Source organism: Styela clava, chromosome 4 (genome assembly GCF_964204865.1).
Source record: "Styela clava chromosome 4, kaStyClav1.hap1.2, whole genome shotgun sequence".
Classification (NCBI taxonomy): domain Eukaryota; kingdom Metazoa; phylum Chordata; class Ascidiacea; order Stolidobranchia; family Styelidae; genus Styela; species Styela clava.
This window is the reverse complement of record NC_135253.1, coordinates 8,942,765-8,966,936: the sequence shown is the minus strand read 5'-3', so window position 1 is coordinate 8,966,936 and position 24,172 is coordinate 8,942,765. Positions and strand designations below refer to the sequence as shown.

Genomic DNA, 24,172 nt, shown 5'->3' with positions numbered 1-24,172 from the left:
ATATTTACCTTAAAATCGCATTAAAATTTCACAACTACATTCCAGTAATATGTAATGCCAGGCGATTTCCGGTAAATATTTCTTAGAGTGGCATACATATATATAGACAAATCATAAACTATTCAAACAATAGAAAAAAACAGAGTACAAGTTGAGTGTATCACTGGCCAATACCTGATTAAAGACGGCATATAACAAATGGCAACAGTCTATACGTTACGCGGAAATAATGAGTTTCAAATCAGGCACAGAAAGGAATGTTTTGAAAAAGGTTGGGGACCACTGTTCTAATCATTTGAAGCTATTTTCCAACAGTTGTATATTCTAACCCTTCAGTATGCAGGTTGGATACAATTTAGAAAAACATAAATCAAGATTTAACTCGATGAAATTGGACATGTATCTGCTTTGATTTTTCGAAATCTAATTCTTGAATACCGAATAAATATAATCATCCTAGGATGGATTTAACTGTGTGTAAACAAATAACAGTGTCAATTTTAAAAGCCATAAGATATAATTACCTGCAATATTGATTATATGTTAGAACAAAGCATTTATCTTCCACGCATGCCACGCTTATTTCATCTAAATGACGAGATGCAAACAGTTCGCTATCATTGTATCGAGATGATAATACGCGAGAATCTTCTGTATGTTCTGGTCTAAAATAAAAAAAAAAAATTAACGATTCTGTAATTATTGGGAAATGAAAAACTGCAGGGTAATATAAGAAGTGTGAGGTGTTTGAGTTTAAACCCAATTCTATAAACTTTTCCTATTTATATTGTATAGCATTGTATTACGACAATATTACAGAAATTAACACATAGAAAAAGCTTTGTTCATGAAAATATAATTTTAACCGTTCCATTTCAAATACCGTATATATTTCAATAATATTAATAATGGGAGGACATACGTGGCTTACCAAGAGAGTGATAAATACTATATGAAGTTGGCACCTATGACGTTGATACGCACTAATCACATTGGGTACTTAGGGAATTCTTGTCGTTTTTTGAGGGAGAGCGTAATAACAGTCCATGACCAACATAATAGACATATTTGAATGACGATTGCGTCCTTCCACACTTTTCGTTCATAACGTAATTTGTGACCTATAACTTACGTCAAACTATATTTCCGTCTCTAACTAAATAGTATGACAACAAAACACTACTAGGCCTAAAAAAACCCATCGCCCTGAGTTTATAAAATTAGTTGGCAATGCTGAATAGGAAATATTACTGTGATTCAAAATCTTATAAGTGGCTTTATATCTCGAAATGCCCGCTTGGTAGAGCCTTTCTCCGAGCAATATTAAAAAAATAGTCTTATTTTAATTTCTCAAGAAAACCCAATTCAATGGAATCGTTTGGGACAATCCAGCAAGTCAAATTCTTAGTCCTTACGCACTAATGGAAATGGGGAACCAAAACCCGGTTACATAACATGTATCATCTACGAATCGAAGATAAATCGGGTATAAAAATAAAACCCCCATCACGGTCCATAACCGACCTAAGTGAAACTACGAGATACCATGAAATAAAATTTTGATCGTCAGTAACAACGAAACGTGGGAAGAGGAATTGCGTCATCGTGGTGTTGGTCATACAAACAATACCAATTCAGGGAATTCTGTTTGCTAGAACTAGTAAATTTAACATGATGTAAATTGTGTATTACAAATTGTGTTTTACACTATTTACAGTAGCCTAACGCAATACTAATTTTGGTATAATATATTTGAGGGTTGTGGAATTCAATTTATATGTGGTAATGGAAAAAATATAAAATAGAGTTGTGGTTGATAGTGAATTTATGTAATGAGCAACATGAAACAACATTTCCAGCTTTCGATGATTTATTCAAATCATTGGCATTACGGTATATGGATCCCCACTAGCGCCCGAGGGAGTAATTTCTCAATCACAGTTTATGGAAATGATTAACATTTTTTGCGCATTTTCTCATATTATGACGTAATAAAGTGCAACAGGATAGAAAATCAGAACATACCATGAGGAAAAAATACTTCTATTTCAAATGGATTGGTGAATAAAGATACAGGCATTTCACAATAGTAGGCCACTGTTTTTTTTTCAACACAAAATGACATGAACGGAAGATGGCCTTAAAATGGGTGTTGTTGATCTATTGCAATAAGAATAACCTACCATACACGAATGAATTGCTTGCTATTCACCAATTCGAAGAACCGATTATGCAATATATTACGAAAGCTTTTCACGATTCCATCGCGAATATAGATAATTGTAACTAAAAGGGGGAAATTTGGACTACTTGAACGATTTTCTAGAATCGGATAAACGTGAACTTGGTTTTGACAAATTTTTTGGACATCCCTCCAGAAAAAATATTCTATTTTTAAATTCTAAAAAAGAAATTCCACCATGCATGACATTTTTAAAAACTGAGAAAATCCGTACCATCAGCGTTGCGAGCAACCTAAAATAGGCTAAAAAACGGCATCTTAAAGCGGTCACACATTGGGTACATCAGCAGATGCATGCCCAGGGCTAGAGTGAGTCACATCAGTACAATTTTAAATATTTCTTTTGATGCGCTGAACGCTAAAAATAATTGCCTCGGTGAATTTCAGTATTTGAACTATTTCGTTGTTCGTAATTTTTACACCACAGCTATATTATTTACCGTATATTGTGTATTATCAATTAAATGAAAAAGCTTCAATATACCAACTAATATTGACAGACTATAAATTTAGACTGAGAAACAGAGCTGTGGCTTGATATGCTTACGACAATAGAGTAAAGGTCATTAACATTAAATGACGTGATAGTTCATGAAGCTATTTCGAGTACATTATTTCTGATTTTAGCAAAATGGTTTGCAGCAATATTGTCTATATGATTCAATATTTTTGATTTGCATATTACCGTTTTTCTTGGCCAAAGAATATGAATATGCCTGTGGTTATGTTCGTTGAGCCATCATATGAATCGAATACTTGCTTTGATAAAATATTACATCTTACCGCACAATCTGTTATCGACTGTTTGTATAATACGGTGGGTAATATGCAAATGTACTTGGTTTTGTATTTTTGATTCGTGTCACATCATTTAGGCAATAGAATCACAGAGTTGCCATTTTGCCATACGCAACAAAGCTATTTGTGCTCATTTCTCTTATTTCGTTTGGTGATATAACAATCTCGGGCTTGTGATTATGACTCGTAACACAAAGTGTCACGTGACAATTTCGAGAATTAGTCGCAATAGGTTCTATAAAAAATGACTAAGCGTCACGTGGTTCTATATGTGGATATATGTCACGAATTCAAAACAATGTATACATTGATTACCCTTACTGAGCAACTTCTATAAAACGCTCAATTGCATTAAATATTGCGAAATATTGACCCAGGCCAGGACAAGCAAAGCAAAGAAGTAGATATAACAAATAATAATACAGCCGCGCTCCCGCTTCCTCTACCAAAAGGCTCGTGAGAAGTATAAATAAAAACAAATAGTACGCATTGGTATGTTTCATTACAGAGGTCACATTATATTAATGTCTGCCTTAATTACAGATATGTAACCCATGACAGCGCCGGAATTAAACACTGTAAAAAGAAAATATGTTGAAATTGAACATTTCAATAAATTTAAATTTCCCTATTTCTGATAAGAATATTTCAGTCTTCAAAATTCTATAATTCGATTCTTATATCAAGTTACAAACGTAAAATAATATTTTCGATGTGAAATCGCAGTTCAAATATATTCAACACGGTGTTGTCGACCGCGTTAGAGACTAAAGCGTCGAAATATTCAAGTTCACATAATGCAACTCTTATTCGGATGTTTTGTAAAAACGTTAAGTAAAGGAATTAAAAGAAACGTTGAGTACTAACTTAAAGGAATATATATATTTTCATCAGGTGAGATCACGGGCAATACTCAAACTTTCCCAGCTTTCCCTTTTTAATACACACTAAGCTCATTATTAGCATACCAATAACCGTAAAATTACATCTAATGCAAAGAAATCACAGAATTCCATTTATTAAATGAATATAATGTCACAGCATAGGTATTTTGAGACAACCCCCTCAAAGTAATAAATCTATATATATATCGACTTAGGTAAATCTTCTAAAAGGGCCCAATACCACCAAATTCCAGTTAAATTATCGATTTTTTATCGAGTACAATTTGCCACGAACCACTCGACATTAACGTTAAAATCGTACTTCAACCACAAATCATTGCGTACAGAAACACGATAATGACGAGATACATTATCGATATTGACGTACAGCGACTGGCGCAAACGTAAATATTGACGCAAAATGTTAGACTTTCATGTTCTGTAATATACTAATAAGACTGTCTCGCTATTACGTCTCTATTTATAATGGCAATCGGTGGATTTAGTATTGATAAATAATGCACGTTTTCACGCACCATGTAGCCAGGTTTAATTTTAAGTTTGGTATATTTTTCTATGCACCAGTCTTTCATCGCTTCTTTTTGATGTATTTCAATTAAAATGCGTTTCACGTACTAATATTCAGAGCTTGATTTTCGAAATTTCAGCACCTTGGCCAAGGATCAATTAACACGGCAACCAAAGTTATGACAAAACTAATGAATCAAGGACTTTTTCTAAACCGAGAGAGAAAGAGCCAGCTCGATGCTCGGGTTATAATATAAGACTGTTTCGTTCGCACGTTCATGTACTTAAATAATTTATGTTCTAAAATCGCACCGATGGAGGAAATCAATGCATAAAGTAAATCGAACAAGCACGGTCGATCGAGTGCTGACCACAAATAGCGTGCGATTTGAAGTTTCGGCCACTCAAAATCCATGCTTGGAAAAAGGGCCAAACAAAGGATAATAAAGTAGAGACCCTGATTAATGATGAGTCATGCTAGGCAGCCAAAACATGAATCATTAATAAATTGTGGTAAATTATACACTTTGGCAATCGAATGTTCCAGTAAATTGCGACTTCCGGTGAAATACTTGAATTAAATCTCAATTAGATTAATATATGTGCAAAAGGCCAAAACAAGGACAATGAGCATTTATAAAAAAAACTGTTTATGATTCAAGATCTTCGCTTGAAAGGTTCGAACAGATTCCCCAAATCTGTTTTCAAACGGAACGATACTGTTACAAAGAGAATTCCCAATCCGGTTTAATTAAATCCAGATAGAAAGAGACTCCATAACATACAATGCAAAATCTGGCGCTTTAAGTAATTTTGACTGTCGAACACCTTACATAAGCCAAAAGATCATTGCTCAAATATGTGGACACGAAAGTGCAATTGTCACATGATAGTTATATAAAAAAAAATTAAGACGTGAGAAAATTTTGTGTAAATAGAAGTAATATTCTTCTTGGAAGGATTTCTATTTTGTAATGTAATTTTGAAGGTATTATCTCAGAATTTACAGTTGTGTTATCACAAACACAAACGACCCATAGGTTCACTTCGTGTCCCATATTGTGGTTGGAAGAAGACGAAAGTGTTAGAACAAATGGACAACAGGATTCAATTGCATGCCTATTTCTACAATTAGTATATTATATTATTATCTGCAAAATCTTGGGTCATCGAACTTACAGCACGAATCCTTCTTTCGTCAGATGGCATAAGCTAAAATTGGGATTCGCTCAACACATATTTAGTCAAATGAAGCGGCTTTGTATATGTGAGAATTGAGTAATTGGCGAAGGGTTGTTGCACCTGTTTACTGGTCAAAATAGATTTATATTTCAGCGAATTGAGGCCGTGAAAGTGAAGCGTCAAATAATAAGTACTTTGATGAAAAATTAATAATAATTTGTGCGTTCCAGAGTTCGAATTGCGTTTGAGTTCTCTGCACATGTTTGTGAGTAATATTTTATTTGGGGTGATCGAAGTTTTTTTAATTACTGAAAAACGACACGAGGAAACTTCCATAGGCTTAAAGAATATTGCCTTTATTTCAATATACAAGACGTCAACAGGTCTCTAATGACTCGAATAATGACGTTTATGACGTAAGAAAACCAATGAAGCGTTCATTGAATAGTTGTAATCGGATGAGACTTTCTGCTTGGGAATTTACATGTGGTAAATGCAACCGAAAACGTACACAAATTTCTTATGACATCAATCAACCTATTATCGCAAACCGCTCTCAGGAGAAAAATTCAACCCTGGTATACCGCGAGAAAGTTACCATCCTATGATTTTGAGAGGAGTCTGCATTACATCTTGCACATTTCTTTTTTATTGTTTCACAGGTTACAAAATGATTGGAAGGAATACCCTTAACTGACATCACAAAATCAGAATATTAAATTCCCTATATTGAGCGTATTGGAGCACTGGCTATATTCTATATTTTTTTAGTTATTTAATGATTTATCATCTTCTCGCAATACATGGCCAATGATAAGAATTTAATACAAAGATGTAACTAACAATATATTAATCCCATTAACATATGGCAAGACAGGTACGTATAACGTTTTAAAAGCCGGATTTTCGCGTGACGAATCTTCTGTCAATTGACTTCCTGATATAGTACAGAGCTTGAATTGAAACTAAATTTATTTCGGGCGGTATTCGGACGTTTTTATTCTGGTAAAACACCTAAAAAACCACGAATTGAATATGTCATATTTGGGTTTTTCGAAATAAAGCTATTCTGGGGAAATATTCTAAGTCTACTATCTTCGAACAACGAAGAAATAGCAAAATGTTGCCCAAAATGTTGTCTGTGGTAGTATAATATTGGCCATGTATAACGTTACACAGGAAAATTTTGTGAAGCAAACTTTTATAGTCGGTCGATGGAAATACTAATCCATGCCCTGCTACGTTATTGAATACATATCGTTTTTATCTCTTTTGAAATTAATCTCAGACAGTCCGTACATTGGATACAATCGAAATATTCTCAAGATCAATATTCTGTGTAATACAAATGAACTTATTTGATCCGATATTGCTATTCCAAACCTCTCGTGTTCTCATCAAGTATAGACATTATAATTTAGCATTTAGGTCCGCATTTCATCGATCGACTTCGTCGGCGATGTCCATAATTAATAACTAAGACTGCGGTGAAATGCCAGCGATTCACGAAGACAATCACGTTCACTTACTGTAAAACGAAATTTGCTGCACGTTCGAACCAAGGGGCAAATGCAGAAACTTTCATAACGTCGTGTTTAGGGTCTCGGTAATTACTGAATATCATGTGCGCAAATTAGACATATCCCGGGTGCTTTTAGAGTAAAAAACTAAAGACATCGGAAAAGGCGAAAAACTATACTACGATCGTAAATCCATATTATAGAGGGTTTCATAAATCCCCCTTGCAATTTCAATTTCGTTACGAAGTCGGTTCTCAATATTCCTTAACCAGGTTTATTTTACTTTTATCAGGTTATTTAGGCTTTTCAGTACACACCTAGGCCAACAAATATGTCGTCGATAAATTCCCTTTGCAATGAAAACAAGGTATATTTGTATATATAGCCTATAGTCAAGAATTTGCCTCAGAATCAGATGCATAAGATTTCTCATTTTTACACATTATCCGAGTATAACATACATATCATCATGGCTAGCATGAAAACGTTTGCGATGCATTAGAATTCGAAGTTGCGTCATATGTATGTCTTTGTCTTCGAGAAGATCTGCAACTTTGTATATTGTAATATAAAGTTCCTCGTTGAATTGAACCAAATTTTATTTGAGTGTAGTTCGGCAATAATTAAAAGTAAGTGGAAAGTGTAATGATCTGAATAATTATTATTATTCAGAACTCATTTTCACAAAAAGGATATTTCAGTTCGAGTAAACGAATGATCGGAAACAGTTTTCTGAATCCTGCTAGTCGCAACAGAAGTTGAATCCAGTACAAAGTGAATGAATGCATGATCGGTCAGTTTAGGGGTGTTATTGAGTAAGAATGTCTTTGTTTAACATGCAAAAGCAAATGTTTTTATTTATGGTATTTTCACTTCCTAAATACGGCTAATAAAAAATATATTTAATCACGTTGTTTAGGTCCAGTATTTTTATAATGCTAAATTCGTATGGTAGAAGTGGCATAAAGTAGTACGAATGTAACATAACATGCCAATTATTTCGCAGAATAATAGGAACTTCCACAAAAATTTTTTTTAGTGTCATTAATGTTTTCAGCCAATATTTTAGAAATTGCGGATATTCTACTGGTTTGTGACAAGAATCTGATGATTGTTGGATAAACAAAGCTTGCATACCTAAGTTAATACAAGAGATACAGGCTTAACAATTCGAAAGAAAGTACTATAATGTTCTTTTTGCCTTTTAAATAGCAGCACTTCAAATTAAATATTTTGGATTTATCATACGTGGCATAAACTTATGAGTAATTAGTATGCTATTGAAAGCGTAAGTATATTTAAATTTAGGTGTCGAAGACGTCATATCAAAACACTTTTGTCTAAGCAACTCAGACATCAAAACTATGTGAATTCATTGATGAATAGACGTTGGCGTAACCCGAGTAGTAAACGTCAATTAGCCTAAGCAAGGCGGCACATTTTACCGCGCACATGAACGATATTTTCGCAAAGAATCAAGCAACTGAAAACGATATCTTTGTTGCGGAAAATGCCTCCGGGTTAAGGTGGCCTGAACTCGAGTACGGCTAATCATAAAAAAATTGTTCATTTTGTAGCCTGCGTTATGCGCATAATGAATTGATATTTCTTTCGCCCACGGATCGTGCAAACAAAATTCTTTGTGCGCGTCAAAACGAGGGACGTTCAACCATCACTTTCGAATTTCGCATTGGGAAACTTATCAATGTTACAACCATGGACAAGCGTAAACAAAGCACAAACAACAAAGCTTCTTAGCACACTATGTAATTTTAACGATTGACAAATAAAAACCGGGTTAATTACAGTTCGAATCCGAAATTTGTGAGTTGTAAACTAACATGTGAGGTTCGATTATTTTGCAAGAAAACCGTAAGCGCAAAACGCAAATTTTGCCAGGACATACCAATTTATATGCTTATTTTGATTCTCTGAACTAGTTTTACATTATCATAACCAAAACCATCAGATTCTATTCTACGGGAAGAAAAATGCTTCGAAACAGCTGGTAGAACAAAAGTTTGCTCAGACGAACTGAACGCAATAAAAGAACGAGTCTTTATATAATAAATACCACATTATGGTCTTGTGTACCTGCTCCAAAGTCCCACCCAAAATAGCTTAGCGTTTGGTGATTGAAAATTTCGACATCCTTTATTGACGTAATTTTATCCCCCAAAATTGGCGCAGTGAAACAGAGGTTCTCCGATTCAAAGTAAGAGAGTTGGGGTATTCCGGCTCTCCCAAGCGTAGAACCTGGCGTACGTGTTTAAATACTTTCAATATGGAGTTTTGTTCTAAGCAAGTGCGCATAAAGGTGAATAGCATACGTAGAGCAAATTAATTACGCCATGTAGGAGTATTGCGTGCCAATTTAGCCAAAGCGATTCGGAAGTGCAGATTTAAATGAAGTATCCAAATTACCGTAGTTACAATTTATGGTCTAATTCCAATATTTTTTTCATTTTTCTGCAGTGACTTACACTTTCACAAAAGTCGGAGCGTGACAGACTTGCTATAGGCGACGATATTTTCATACCAACGTGATATGATTCGCCAACCAATACATTAGAATATTGAAATTCGCGCTCCAAACGAGTATTTTCGGACAACTGTGGATTATAGCGTGATTAGTTGAAGAAATCTAGTTTCGTAGTATTTGTAACAGGAATGGCATAAAATCATAATTTGCACATTAGTCTTTTAGTAGTTAGTAGAGCCACGCCTTGCTATAATAAAACATGAACACTGTACTTTCAAAAAACAACGCCAATAATTGGATTAATTTTGGTACAAATACTGAAATTGACGGCAAAATCAAATCGAATCGAAGCATAAACCCGATCGATTTTGTGATCAATAAATATATCGCATTTATTGTTGAGAGTAAAATGAAAATCGATTCCTGAGCAAAATGCCACACTAGGGGTTTTGAAAAACTAACTTTCAGGCCAAAGAAAATAGCAACTCCCAAGAGAGGTTTTGGAATAAATATTATTACCACACAGTGAAAAGTCAATTTAGCAATTTCAGGTCAACGGTTTCTAACATCATGATAATATCAACATCACGATAACAAGATCACATTCTCAAAGGATTACAACACATAAGAAGGTATAACAGTATTAATCATTTATACAACCCCGGACAAAATGAAATCATTGCATACATGCAGTCAATAACAATTATGTATATTGATCATATTGTTTGGTGGTTACGATAGTCGGTATAGGGCTATAGGCGGTTGAGTAATGTGCAAATATATTGATTGAAGAATCGCAATTAAATATATGAATATTTACGTAGTGAAGAATTTATAGGATTTTACAATTTTTCGTTCTCTCTGAGCCTTCTGTCATTCCCGTTGGTAATTTGAATAATGATTATAATCACTAATGTACAACCACTGATAAGCACTAACTAAAATTATATTAAATAATCATAAATTTATCACCAAATTATATTTCAATACAGGGGAATCGTACACGGGAATTTACTCAGTATTGCCCTTTCGCTTGTAAACGAAAGTGTGTGTAACACTGGAAGATTGGCACTGAAGAGGTATAGTCTCCATTTGTAGATAACAGACTTAATTTTCACAACGTTTTACCAGTTATTTCCAAATAAGAACGTTCCAACACGGGTTTTCGCGTGGGTTTGATACTGAAGAGTGAGCCAATTACCACATATAAAATTCAATGCATTTGTTAATAATAAGACGAACCATAAATACGAACTTATGCGCCAGTCTACCAAACAAGTAATTTTCTGATACGAGGCGCGTAACACGATATTACAACAGACATCGACGGGGGAAAGGAAACGTATTTGCAACATTAACCAATTTCCTGGTAACATATCATAACTAAAATTCGCTTCATTTATGTGAAGATAAATATTAAATAATATAACACGAACATTGATTGTAAAGTATGGGATGGCGACAATGGCGTAATGGTCATAGGATTCACAAGGCATCATCCACGAGAGCTGAATTGAATGCTCTTGAATGAACTGCACATTGATTGTGTTTGAATTTTGTCACTGTTATTTTTTTAAAATTTGAATCTTTTCGTCAATATGCTATTACCTCATAAAAAAGCAAAAGTAAAACATATGTTTTGTAGAGGAACTTTGAAAAATTTGGTCTTTTGTTTTATCTAAAGCCCCGCCACTAATTCAAAAATGTAAGATTTGAGAAAAACACCCCCGTCACGTTCTAAGCAGGACAGATTGCGTTCACCACGTTAGCGGTGCCGGGGGTGTTATTTTTGGCGGGGGCTGTCTACAAAAAATCCGGAAAATATTTTGTCACAAGTTGGAGAAGGTATTCTCCGTATTTACGAGTTCTAGGGCCTTTATCTCTGCGAGCGTGAGCAAAAGCTAGAATTAAAGTCATTTAAGAAGCCAAATACTTCCGAGTTTCCTGATCGAGGTTTTCTCTTAAAACCTAACGGGACAAGTTTCCAGGGTAGTTAACATTAACGTACATGAGGATGATTTAATAAACGGACAAAAAAATTTAATCCGTACAAATTCGACTCCGGCGTAATTGACTCGAAGTCAAACCACGTTCTCAATCATAAACCTTATTTTGAATCGAATGGACGTTTATGTGAATTATTGATAAGGAACTGCTGCGTAATACAAGTGATTCCCGTGCAAATGCTGAGGGTAACAAACTATGTATTAAAGAACGAGCTACATACAGTAAACACATTACCATCGAATCACAAAAGTATGACGCCACGATGACGTCAAAACCCTTTTTAACCTTTAGAATAAACAAACAGTGTGATGAAAAACAGTTGAAATAAATAAGCTCAAAATACAATATCAACGTGGATGAATTCCGTACTATATAGTGTAAATAAAACAATCCATCTAGTTGGGCGGTCGTGGACCCATTCCAAAGACTCTCAACACTTTTCCCCACTAGTTTTGCTTCTAATGCGTTCCCATCAATATTATATGCACCATGTTTAATAATTAAAAAGTCAACAAACGAAGGCAAATGCATAAATTAAACACAATTAATAGATTCAACAAATCATAGTCACATTTTCTTTAAATTAATGCGGTGATCACGAATTGTACCTAGCGAAGGCATTTGCTCGTGGTCCCACAGAATGAAAGCCCAGTTTGAAAAACCCTGTTTTTGACCAGGGCTACTCAACTATTTTCACCAAAGGTCCGTTGACGAAACTTCAAAATTACTGGGGTCCGAACATTCCAGAAAATTTTTTTCATCAAATAAACGAAACTTCAAATTCAATATTAAATTAGATACAAAAGCAATGAATGGCTCGCATATATGGACACAAATATCGACCAGTACGACAAACTGTACAGCTGTGTATTTAAATTGTATCAAAATCATTTAAAACTATAAAACGATGCTTATGCTGCTAAAATAGACAAGCAGACGCGGTCCAAATTTTATGGTAGAAAGGTCCGGATTCGGACCGCGGTCCGCCAGTTGAGTAGCCCTGTTCTAGATCTAGACCAGGGTGGACCAAACCCAGGCCCGCGGGCCACATGTGGCCCGCCACTTCATTATCTGTGGCCCGCGTCATATTCGAAGAGTAATCAATAAATTGCATTTCGTGCTGTTTTGTAATCAAATTAATCAGAAAAATCTTTTGACATATTGTTACATCCCTAATGTCACTGAATTGACTAGTGTTATGACTAGCTGAGGCAAATAGCGAAGTTGGATGATGTGCTTGGCACTCTAAATTATTATCTGGCTTTCTATCTTTTAGGTAATATATGCTAACAATATAGACATCATAGAAAACTAAAAATCGAATGCGGATTCTATTAGCCTGGGATGGCTATGTCTGATAACTATGTGTTTGCACAATAAAAGTGTTTGTTTTGTATTTCACTGTTTACCTATTCTTGGCACTATTGTGGCCCGCGAACAATAAAAAAAATAATTTGTGGCCCGCGGAGCCGACAACCTTTGACCACCCTGATCTAGACTATTACATTTCTCAACTGAATCATTGCGAAAAAAAATTATCTCAATTTTACTTGATAGTTCAGCAGTTTCGGACCTGGAAAGTCTAAAAAAAAGTTCTACTTAATACTATTAATAATGACCACAAGAGCTTTATTCTCGGCGTTTTATATTTAGTCGTCACTTGTCAGTACACGAAAACGCTACAAACTCGATGACCTTAATGTTTTTACATATTCGTTATATATATAAGAAATGACATTTCCATAAGCCATTTTTGGAAACGTCCCTGGAGTATTTCGCACCTTTGGTTTACCATCTCATTAAAGAGATATAAATGATATGACACTGGTTCCGGACATATTGCTTGGTAATAAGAAAATTAGATACCATTCTGTTCAACATTCATATCAATTTTTAGGTTAGGTTTGGATAAGCTAGGCTAGGCTAGGTTAGGCCTCCCTGCATTTCTATGTTTATATCACTGGCCATGGTTATCTATTTTTTTGAAAAAAAAATGATGCCAAAAATGTGAAACTAACATACGCTAGCCAAACGGAAAAATTAGTGGTGGGGCAATAGTTGTATACTATAAGTTGGCATCGAAGATTAAATTCAAAAAACAATGGAATTTTTAATATAGAAATAGAATCATCTTTTTCAACTTGGTATAAATCAAGTTTAAAGTCAGACACTTACCTGTAAAACCATAGCAGACTGATCATCATGGTACCGGTACCTGGTTGCGACCAAAGTGCAGCAACTTTTGCGACGTAAGGTTGCTCCCCTGCATCAGCACGCATTATGACGCAATCTCGAACCATAACAACGTCGTCTTCGTCAGATTTGCCGTCACATTTCCTCCTCATAGAAGGATAACAGAGACGTATCACTGGCTTTCCGGATTGCTAAACGAAAATAGGGAAGATTAACCCCGTACTTTGATAGATGAATGGAACATTTTGACGTTTGGAAACTATATGATGAAATATTTTTAAATTTCGACAGAATCGAATCGTTTGGGAAAAACAAATTCTAATATTGAAAAATTACATCTTGGTTAATAAGAGGTTGCAAGAGATATAGCAGTTGTTGAATGAATCGGGTCATTTCACGCCAGATAAACCTAAATTGCCCAAAACAGATGAGAAAATACAACGGGCCAAAAGCTGAAAGGTTATATATTAATATCCTCTTTGCTTATCACGTATATCGAGGTGCTAAATGTCACGTGATATAATGTTCGAATAATAATAACATGAGAACAGAGTGGTAAAAATAATATGATCTCATTTCACGAAATCACGAATAGTAACTTCATTGTTGGCTTTAAGATGGTAATGTTACCTCAGACAACAAGAAATTACTTATAAACGAAAAATGCCAGATTTTTTGGGAAAAATCACGATCTGGGTTAAAAATACGTGAAATGAAGGTATATTCTATTTATAAGATAAAATCAGTTTTTTAAAAACCAAAATGAAATTAAAAGAGTCAATGACAAGCTTTCGTAAGACTATATAAGCTAGGAATAAGCGGTTTTAGACACTCCGATATTGCACACACTACTTCCAATCTTTCTTGTCAGGGATGGCGAACCTTTTTCAATGAATGGGTCAAAAAATTATATTTTTATCACGAAACAGAAAAGGGTGGGTCACAGATATTTAATCGATGTTGGTATCTACGAGAAACTTGCTGCTGCATCCTGTCTTACAAATATTATAAGCTTCGGTTGGTGTTGTGTAGTTTTGGGATTTATTTATGTAGCACTTCTATCAGGGACTACTATAGACTCTTTATGGCACTCATGATTTTATGAAATTCTTGTACGAAAATACGCATATGAGTTATCCAAAAACGTTTGGGATGATGCGGGTATATGGTTATTACAAATGGCAAATTATTTTACGGTTTCAAAAAGTTTCCGGAGGGAATGAGATATATTTTTCGATCGGCTTTTACATTAATGCACATTATTTCAGATTCATAGGTCTTCATTTTACATCTAAAACGTTGTGTTTTCACAACGGCAGTGCAGGCGAGAAACTAATATAATGCAAAGTAGCATCTATTTCCCGTATACCCCCCAAAGTAGTGCCTTATGGTTCTTGGCACGTGCGAAAGGGAACGCTGTAACATGTTGCGAGAAATAAACAGATCAATTGTATTGTTATGTCATAAACGATGTCACAGCCAATAGCGTGCAGACGTGCGTACAAAATTGGGAGTTTTGAAAATTACCATACCGATCGGCTTTATCACTTATATATATGTTAGTATGTTTTTTATGTTTCGCGGGTCATTGGCTCGCCCTCCCTGTTGTAGGTATTCCCGTGGGTGTGATTTAGGCTGATGGACACATACATTAATACACAAGAAACCTATTGGTTTAATTTAAAAATAATGATTGTTGTAAAATACAATCTCTATATCTGATCTCTTTCTTACTCACTGATATTATATCATTACACTACGATAGCGATTACGCAATGAACGACATGCAACTCACAAGAAGCTTTTATGGATTATATCAAAGCGAATAACTATAACTTGACAAAATGTGCATGCTAGACGAATATAGCGTACATTGGAAAGTTAGCGCCTGACATACCTGTTATGTATGTCTGGTAGTAGCTTGCTAGAGTGCTGTTATAAAAAATTTTGTAACTCTAGGGGGAAGAGGTTGGAAAAAAAGATCAAAACATAATATATCGCTCGTAGTTATACGGTGGTAAAATTATTTAACCACAAACCATACACGCATAATTTCACCATATGACAGCAAATATGCCATTTTTGAACGGTATAATATATAATTAAACAAAAAACTTATGTGATATGTGACAAGGTAAGTTAATAAACCTTAAGCAAATCAACCTTTTTCGAAACAAGGTCGCGATTGGTCAACTGAAGATGGGAAGATGGCTGATGGATGAATCGCAAGTGTCTCAAATATTTAAATAAAGTTTTATTGTTGCGACCTAGATGCCAGCACATAGCGGTTAACGCGAGGGCTTTAAAAGTCACAACAATGCCAGGTAAACAGGCGGGTTGAATGAAGGGAAGTGGGACCTGAACGAGGGAAAATGGCTTATTAATTTGACCTCGGACTCGATTACAATAAAATAAAGAAATGGCAGAAAATTGTAAAGGTAAAGCCCCCGGTCATCGGAGAAGGTCATTCAAATGGCGAAAGTGACCATATATCCTGTCTATTCTCATCATCATCATTGCCGACAATTTGACATTTTTCTACAGTAAGTAAACAACAGTGAGTCTGTTTATAATTAGATTATAATAATACTTCGTGAAATCGAATCCATAAATAGCACCGAATTCTAAAATTAGAACAATGGGAGCGGGAGCTGCGCAATTCTAAGTGACGTGCTAATGGAAATTGAATACCAACTTGGCAGCATGTTTTTGGTCGTCCAAAGATTAGTCTCGCAAATATGTCACATAATGAAAATATGGAAAAAACCATCGTTGTATTTGTACAGCCACTATAGGGTATTTTATAGCCATTTGATATGGTAAAATATTACATGTATAATGGTGTGCAACGGACACTGCGAACTAATTGGCGTCCTAAAAATGGCGTGTTCCTGTTTAAGCACACTTTTAAGTCTCACTCTTTCAGTCTAAGATAGATATGTATTGTGGGGCAAATGGTTAAGTGGTATTCATGCTATTTTCTTGGTTAGAATCATCGATATATTGCTAGCAGATGGTTTAAGTTTTCAAATGAAGTGAGATTTATACAAATGCGACGCCACATTTTTGAGATAGCCTAGTCTGACCGTCGTTGAAAAGTTGTTCGCCCGTATTATGTATTAGAATGTCAATACAATAATCACACCTGGACATTGAATTCTTCAAATTTGCGTAGGACACTAGCATGTGGATCAATATGACATCGGTTGTGTTGCCTTGTCTTTATTCTTCGGCTTTATTAATGCCTTATGATTAAATTCAGATACGATATTTACAATGATTTCATTTACTATGTGAAGCCCATTCGGTAATCTGATTTTCATGTCCATTCGAAATTAGGTTTCGCGTGAATTATTGCAAGTATTATTTAAGGTTAACTAACTTTGGCATGTAATACAGGCTATAAGACGCGGCATAGAAATTGGAAATATTTTCACTAATGTTAGGGCCACTGCTGGAGGTAGCCATAACGCTTTCCATCGACTCAATATAGTTGTCTGGGAAATTAGTGATACGAGGCTACAACTTCTGAAAATAGGCACTGAAAGCCAGAAACTCAAAAAAAATTTCATCAGTTACTTTGTAAATTTCATGAAGCGCTGTTGAAAATTTGGGAATTCTATAAGAGTTATCCAATCCTGGTTTAAAGACTTAAACTGGGCGAAGACTTGAAACAAATAATATGCAGTAAAATAACGTTACGTAAAAATGAGTACGTAGACAGTCCACACATGATAATCATCAACTGTTATACAAGACCATTATTACGTGGCAATATATACAATTTGCTTTTTTACCAACAAATTGTTTCGTAGGTGCAATAAAACATCTATAATTGAGGATGTCCATATAAACGAGCTTAACGCAATGGACGTTCAAATTGAATTCTTAAATTATACGAAAAGGCGCGAACGACAACGACGGTTTATTTAAAAGTTGCCAAGCGATCACACCCAGACTCGCGACCACAATGAAGTGCTCCAGTCAAGCGTAATACCGCGTTCAAAGTGAACTATATATCGAAGTTACCAAAGCGACAGAATGATTTAAATGTAGAAATTTACAGTAAATATATTTAAAATCGGGATTGAGAATAAAACGTATTGTAACGTGTAGATCGCCCCATTTCTAATCGATTGCTCAAATTGACAAAAGTTACACGGCAATAGCCAATGGAACATTGTTATCTCTGGTGGGGCTTTTGGGGCAACTTTGGTATTCTTGAACATTGCTCAAGATAACGTCGTGATTCTCAGACTAAAGTACAAAAATCGCAAGGCCACTGATATTTATAGAGCTAAATAAATATATTCAGTGTTGCCGCCGAGTTATCTATCTCGTTACTCGAGATAAAAATACAACTTACGAAATATACGACGGCAAAGCTTCGAAAAGCCTACAAACATAGATGTCCGATTTTGTATCGTACAAAGAGGGATGTGATAATTTTACCTCAGATGCGATTATCATAAAAAGTGGAGTAGGTGATGGCGGGTTTCTCAAAAATTTCGTGTCCAATTGTCAAAATTGCTTCACTTCATATGGATACTCTAACCTTTTGCCTAACTATTATATCTACCCTACTAGCACAAAATATAACATGAAATATTAATTCCACTTCATATGCTTACTTTTAACCATTTCCTGAAAATAATTTCTATGCAAACTCAGAAGAGTTGGACAAGTGTCGCGGATTGAGGAAAGAGTCGTGGGACATTTTTTGCGAGATAAGGATATTTTTGAGACACCGGTAAATGGCAAAAATACTTCAAAGATAAAGAACACAATAGTCTCCATGTATCCATCCCTATTCCAAATGTAGTAGAATTAGTATGGATGTCTCATTAATGCCCCTGCATAGGGAAAACGAATTCTTATCTAAAAAAATAAAAGAAAAGAAAATAACCTATTTTGTACATTATCAGAAGAATCGAAACTAAATGGGATCCTATTTAGTAAGATATGCTTTGTAGACATAAAATTAAGGTAGATGGTTGTTTCGGTCTAAGATAACATCAGATGTCGGAATTTTTACTACGCTGTACCATTGACTAATTTCGAAATAAAAAGCAAAATGTGGATTTCCCCTTTAGGACATTTGAGAAAAATTGTCTGACGCAATAAGACAAAGACCGAGCCTGAAGAAATGAAAAATATAGCATCATAGAACGACACTGAAGATATATATATTAATAGTGGGTACATCAACTGACCAATGTCACGTGCGGCCAATGCTGAGTGCTGTATGTTATGATCATAATTCCAGATGCAGACAGTGTGATAACATTTATACCTTTCCTATATGGAACTTACCACGCTATATACAGGTGCTTCATATGGTTTCCCTTCCCATATCCAACCGTTGTTCTCGATGACGGTTTCGTTAGATTTCAGACGTGCTTTCGTTGACTTGTGCTGTTTCGGCGTTTCCCTTTCATAAGGTGAAAATTTCTGGATCGGGAAGTACAACATTACTAATTCAAGTACCTTGCAAATTACGTAAACCACTACAATAAATAACCATGTATGAAGGGGAATTTAAAAGCAACGAATGTAAAAAAAATGAAAAGAAAGAAGTTGCGATTTGAGCAAGCGGGAAACTTGCGTAATAACCACATGATGTTGGGCCAATGCTATCTTTTCAAAGGGAATTCCAAGCTTGAGAGGCTTTCTAATTTGTAGAATTTAAATATTCAAAATTGAAGTGTTTCATGAAAATTTTACTCTGCATACGACGTTTGATGTATTTGCTACTCATTTTGAATCCTGTATCAATTTGAATTTAAAACCAGGATTGAAGAAATACTAACATTACTATGGAGCTCAACAGATTCAAGTTGTAATATTAAATCAAAATGAACTATGTGGAATAACAAAATGAGTATCAAACTTTTTAACACTTTCGTTTCGGTGATTAGAACACAAGTGTGACAATTGTAATTAACACCTAGCAGCTGATTACGAGAAAAGCAACAATGCACGTGTCACGCCTCAAAATCAATACCTTTCACAAACAGTGACACAGACCCAATAATCAAATATTAGTCGTATATCGGGGATAGGAAACGCACATATATAACCAATCTATCACACAACTGACCGAAAAATATAGCTTTTTAATACGGCAAATAAATTGGAATCGAAGAGATGTCGAAATATTATCGAGGTGTTAGTAGACATCATCGACCGCGAAATTGTACAGAAATTGAATCGATTTTCATTTTCAAAACTTTCAGGTGCATTTAACATTTGCATGTGTCGTTTTTAGGTCTTATCGATTTTATGATTTTGACTTTGGCAATTTCAATTTAGTAATGTATTCGTCAAGAAGAAAATTAAAATGGGCACGTGCTAGCCCTCTAGCTTTGGTTTGGGAAACCACTATTGATTATTAACTTGGCATAAACGAAACTTGAAAAATCTGTCGTTTGTGGTTCGTTTTCATGTTGGTTTGGAAACAAATGTTTCAGTTCTAATTCAACAGAAAAAATACCTGATTGATGCTTATGCGTATCATAAGAAAAACATAACTCAAACTGACCTGTTGGCGATAATATTCATCCGTTCCTGGTGCAGGAGCGGCTTTGCACCGTAAATTAATCTGAGAAGATTTTTTTCTTCCTCGTGCAGGCGCAGACGCAGAACCTTCTTCTAGATCCGTTGAGCAAGATGATTCTGTGAAACCAAACATGTAAGAATTGAGTATCTGAATGTAACTGTTGTTGAATTTGTTGTCCTATAGAAGTGAGAATCGCCACTTCAGGCCTACACAGCATTACCTTGCACCGTCAGTCGATTCCATCCTCATTATCCTCAGAAATATAACCGGTAATTTATGTTACAAAACTGAAAAGCAATGAATTTACCTGATGAGGGAGAATAAGCATCATATCTGATGATATCTTTGCAAAGTATGGATGGAACAAGATTTCTGGAACTTGAGTTTAATTGGAACTTGCTTTTTGCAATATTACTGCTGAGCATATTCTTAGCCGAGACTGACAGTGAATTCGACATGATAGAAACCTGTTTTCTCCACAATTTTGGGGTATTTTTCTTTGCGTAATTTCGTCCAGTCGGATGTGCATTTTTATTTTTGATACCTCCACTTGGAATGCTACTCTCCCCTAATTTCAAGTTCAGAGGTTCGTCTTGATCGAAGGGTGGATAACTTGTTTGTCTTTTACATACATGATCTTCAATTTTGGGATTGACATAATACCTCGGATGGTGCAGGAGGCGTTCGCTCGTTGATAAACTGACTTGCGTACCCGATGATCCAGCTAGCATCGGCGCAACGTTTACCAGTTGTGAATTGTCCAGACATCGCATCAAATCTAACTTAACTGAAGTTGAATGAAGTGCAAAGATCGGAAGGGATGCGCTTCCGCCCGACATTGTACTGGGACTCGGGTTTAGAGATATTGGCAGCAATAGAACCTGCGAGCTGCCGGAAACTGCGTCCGAAGGATGCGTTTCTTTTGTTGTAATACTCTGGCGTTTAATGAGAGGAACTACGGATGCGGTAGGCTTGCCTTTGCTGATATATGAGTTGCCAGCTTTACCCGTGACGGACAACGCCGACTGCTGATGAACGCAAGGCTTCGGTAACATTTCAGCCTTCCGTTTCAACTGCTTTCGCTTTCCTCCTCTAGTCGTAGTTATGAATCTATTATTATCGATATCGTTTCTTTTTTCATCGACACAATTGTTATGTGGTCCCGGCAAGCAAGGGGCAATCTTGGCGCTTTCACGCAGGGTTATCTTTTTATTTGCATTGACACTGAATTGCGCCGATTTTCCTAAAACGTCATCTTCCAACTGTATGTTCCAGAGAGCTTCAGCAGTTAGGCTTGCTGCTCGTCGTTTTCTAGTTGCTGGCTTCATGATCTTAAATTAAGATCTGAAACAGTAATCATAATAATACATTAAACATTTATAACAACTTTCATTTGCTGCTCACTATCCAGTGTCGGTAGGCAAGGTTTTAGGGCTGAACCCACTTCAGTCCAAAGCTTGTGATATACTGCGAGGGCGACTAACTATACACAATAGTGATGGCAGTTCATAGTTTTGGAAATATTCGCCAATCTACCAACTACCGTGTTTGGAAACCGCCTCCACGATATTATACATAGAATGATATTCCAGCAATGCTGATAAATAAGAAATGTTTAGATATAAGACTATACATTTGTTTAAGTTTAGATCGGTTAGAAATTGTTTCCTGTTTAGTATATATGGGCGCAGGATGGGCTGCGTCTACTCGCAAGGTTTATTTTACGTTCTCGTAGATACAAATACACGAATAAATTTTTTTTTGTTGGAAATGTATCTACTGCATGAGTCAGGTAATGGAAACGGGGTATTCGTCATGTTTAATAATAATAAATGATCAGTGGAAATTCCATTCAGCTGCTTCGGTTAAAACATATAATAACATATTTTTGACGGAACTACATGGACATCACAAATATACAAAAATGCCTGTTTTAAATTTTATGACATTGGGGTATTTATCGAATGAATTGTATTGAAATATCGGACCTCAAAAAATATTATTGAACAAAATCCGACCTTCAATACCCCTTGATAAGCTGAACTAATGGCTACAACGCAGTATAAAATGTAAACAATTTCATCCTCCACTATGCAATAATGCGAAGGAAAATTTCGATCACGTACATTACTAATAAAGCATATTAAATATATACAGGACAGTTAATATATTCTAAAATGTCCACCTATTTAAACAAAAATTCAAACTCAAAGCAAAATACTTGAGTCAATATATATCTTTGACAGAAATAATATTACTGGTACACATTACAATGTTTTATTGTAATTCCCACTCAGTTATTCAAACTTCCAGTAATCAATTGGATTTATTCGGCAAATAAATTTCCGAACATTTTGCGCGATTAATCCTCATAGGCCTATCCTTTCTTGAAGATTATCGCAATGCAAAGCTATTTAAACCATCAAATCCAATCACAGGAATTGTGATAAACAATGTTGACGTGGCAGTTAATTGTTCATGCAAGCTCATCGTGGACGATGCTTAAAAACCTAAACCGCTTGGACGACGAATTTATCATTTTCAACTATTATAACTTGTGCTTAAAGCACAATCTATTCCAGCCCTTTTTTGGTTTTCTCGCGTTTCATGATTTAAAAAATACCAAATCTTGATTTACAAAAAAATAATAGTTATTGTTTTTGCCGCTTCGATCTTTAAATTTCCAATTTGATGCAATGTTAAGCCGTTAGGTTCGCGTATGCAAATATTATTACGATTATTATAAGTGGCGTTGATTTTTTATCATTACAGTACATATTTATAGTAAACAATTGCGAGCTTTCTTTGAACTAAAAACTTTCAGAAAGCTACGTCTAATCTACACCAGATATAGTTTGAAACTTACCCACTCGAGTGCAAAAATAGGATATATGTTGGTTAATATTATCACGTCGTACAATACAAAAAATACGTTTGAATTATTAATTTAAAGCTGATTCCTCATTGCCAACTTAAAAACTCGCAACCCGACATTTTCAAAAAACCCTAACATTGTCTCTGACACTATAGTGTAATATTGATTGTACATTAACATAAACTAAGAATGAAGGAGTAAAATGTACCGTCCATACACAACCGAGTACGTAACTAAAACAAAAGATAAATTCGCTACGATGATTGCTTTTCCTGTAAGCAGGTCGATATTATCAGTTTCAACGGGATTCTTTGAGACGGCGTATTAAAGGCATCAATCAACTAAGCGAAACAAATTGATTCGCTAAAATTGGCGCTTAGGCGCTCTAGCCAGAAACACAACAGCCCTTCGTAATCCCCGGTCAGGCTTTAACTTGTAGCGATGGTCGCGAGAGAGTCAGAGAGATCGATAAAAATGGGACGACACGCTTGGGCGATTGTCTACGTCACCGTTATGAGATCACAGTCGACCAACAAAAAAGACGAAAAGACTATGTTGGGTGCCTTGCAAATCCAAATACGCGCTGTAGTTCTGTATATTGTAATAACCTGTGTGTGTAGCCTATAATATTAAACACTTCATGGTTTCAGTCAATAACACAGTTACCAATGTGCTTAACCTTACTTACGATATTTATCTCTTTATCCAAAGTAGGCTTTGGTTGGAATTCTCCGATGTACGACAAGAAATCAAATATCAAAACCAAGCAAGCAAGAAGTAATTTGTATTAAGTTTTCTTTGAAGATATACAGGTAGTTTCTTACAATTGTAAATTATAAAAACCAGAGTGCAGTTTTGACGGAGCTGAGCCGCGGGTATGTTTGGTTTGCGTGCCACGAACA

At 35.4% G+C, this 24,172-nt stretch overlaps 1 protein-coding gene across 1 annotated transcript in view; it reads right to left on the bottom strand.

Moving 5' to 3' along the window:
* Positions 1-21,857, bottom strand: part of LOC120325988 (uncharacterized) — a 28,421-nt gene extending 6,564 nt beyond the window's left edge. Inside the window, exons 1-5 of the mRNA XM_039392179.2 lie at positions 20,703-21,857; positions 20,378-20,511; positions 19,150-19,287; positions 13,819-14,027; positions 525-665 (exon numbers count right to left, since the gene is read on the bottom strand). Of these exons, the coding sequence (XP_039248113.2) occupies positions 525-665; positions 13,819-14,027; positions 19,150-19,287; positions 20,378-20,511; positions 20,703-21,723 (1,643 nt within the window). The 5' untranslated portion in view covers positions 21,724-21,857. The remainder of the gene's footprint in view (positions 1-524; positions 666-13,818; positions 14,028-19,149; positions 19,288-20,377; positions 20,512-20,702) is intronic.
* Between the last annotated feature and the right edge of the window lie 2,315 nt (positions 21,858-24,172).